The following is a 1,169-nucleotide window of genomic DNA, read 5'->3' on the forward strand; positions in this document are numbered from 1 at the left end:
AGCGTTGCGTTCCAGTCCGCGAAACTTTTCCCTCATGCGCACCGCGCACTGCGCGGAACTTGACTCACTATTCGTAACATACCTCGAATTGAACTACTTAGATTAGAACCTTGTATACCGGAATTACCTCAGCAAGATATGCATGAGAACTCCGTAACGCAAATATTCAACCATCAAATCGAAATGTGTGTTCTACATTGATATTCGAACTCGACCATTCCGAAAGGAGCGAGAGCAGAGCTCTGCGGGAGATGCTGCGTTGCTGAGAAAAGATCTTTCGCATGTGCGTATTACGCACTGCGTAAAATGGATAGAACAAGTATCAGAGCGCTTAAGCATTATGATAGGCTGGGCAATCACCCAAGTCAACGAACTGCGGATTCATCCTCAGATGAGTCCAGCTTTTGATGCTGACAATTTCCTTGTGGACAGCCGCTCTCTCATCGAGATTCCGAGCCCACATATTCAAGTGCTTATGCGGGGGTATAATGTAGAGCTGGCAAGGCAAAGTATCTGATCCGAGTTGGGCAGCCGAGCCGATGTCCCAGCCTGGGACTCCCAGGTGTACTCAACCCATGCACTGTTTTGGAAAGGCACCGGCTTGTTAACCCAAGTTCTGGTATGCCTCTTCGACTAGTCAGACTCACCAAATGTATCCCAGTACCCGAGATGACTGGCAATATTCAATAGAGGAGATATGTCATCATATTCCAGAACGTTTCCACCACCAAAAGAGGCAACATCCATCGCCTGGTCGGCCAGACCACCGAAAGTGAAAGCTGTTGCAGCTCCCGTGAGCTGTAAAGTCTGCGTAAATATCGAGCAAGCAGAGCCACAATTACCATCCGTCACAAAAGCGACCTCCGTGCAATACTTCGGGTCATAACTCGACCCTTTGACAATTCCGGGTAGAGCATTCTACAATACGTCATAGCAGAAACCGGAAGCACTAGTAGCGGAGTACTTTGAAGGCTCGCCCCACATCGAATAGTATTCGAGTCACATCGTTCTCCCGAGCGAAGTCTTGAACTTCGGAAAACTTTTCGTACAGAACGACCGGCAGTACAAAAGAACCATCACCGGTAACGAAGTCCGGTACGCTCACCATCACGGTGTCATCCAGTAATGAATATTGGTAGCCGGTTCCAGAGATCCACTTTCCTTCTCCT

General features: G+C 48.5%; 1 protein-coding gene across 1 annotated transcript; it reads right to left on the minus strand.

The window, feature by feature from the left end:
- Positions 1–633: 633 nt before the first annotated feature.
- Pmar_PMAR017495 (hypothetical protein) lies at positions 634–918 on the minus strand (the record flags this gene model as incomplete). Its single annotated transcript, XM_002779043.1, has 1 exon — positions 634–918. A coding segment is annotated over one exon (285 nt), but the record flags the coding sequence as incomplete, so codon positions are not given.
- Positions 919–1,169: the final 251 nt, after the last annotated feature.

The sequence above is a fragment of the Perkinsus marinus genome, assembly GCF_000006405.1.
Source record: "Perkinsus marinus ATCC 50983 genomic scaffold scf_1104296947890, whole genome shotgun sequence".
In the NCBI taxonomy this organism is placed as follows: Eukaryota; Perkinsozoa; order Perkinsida; family Perkinsidae; genus Perkinsus; species Perkinsus marinus.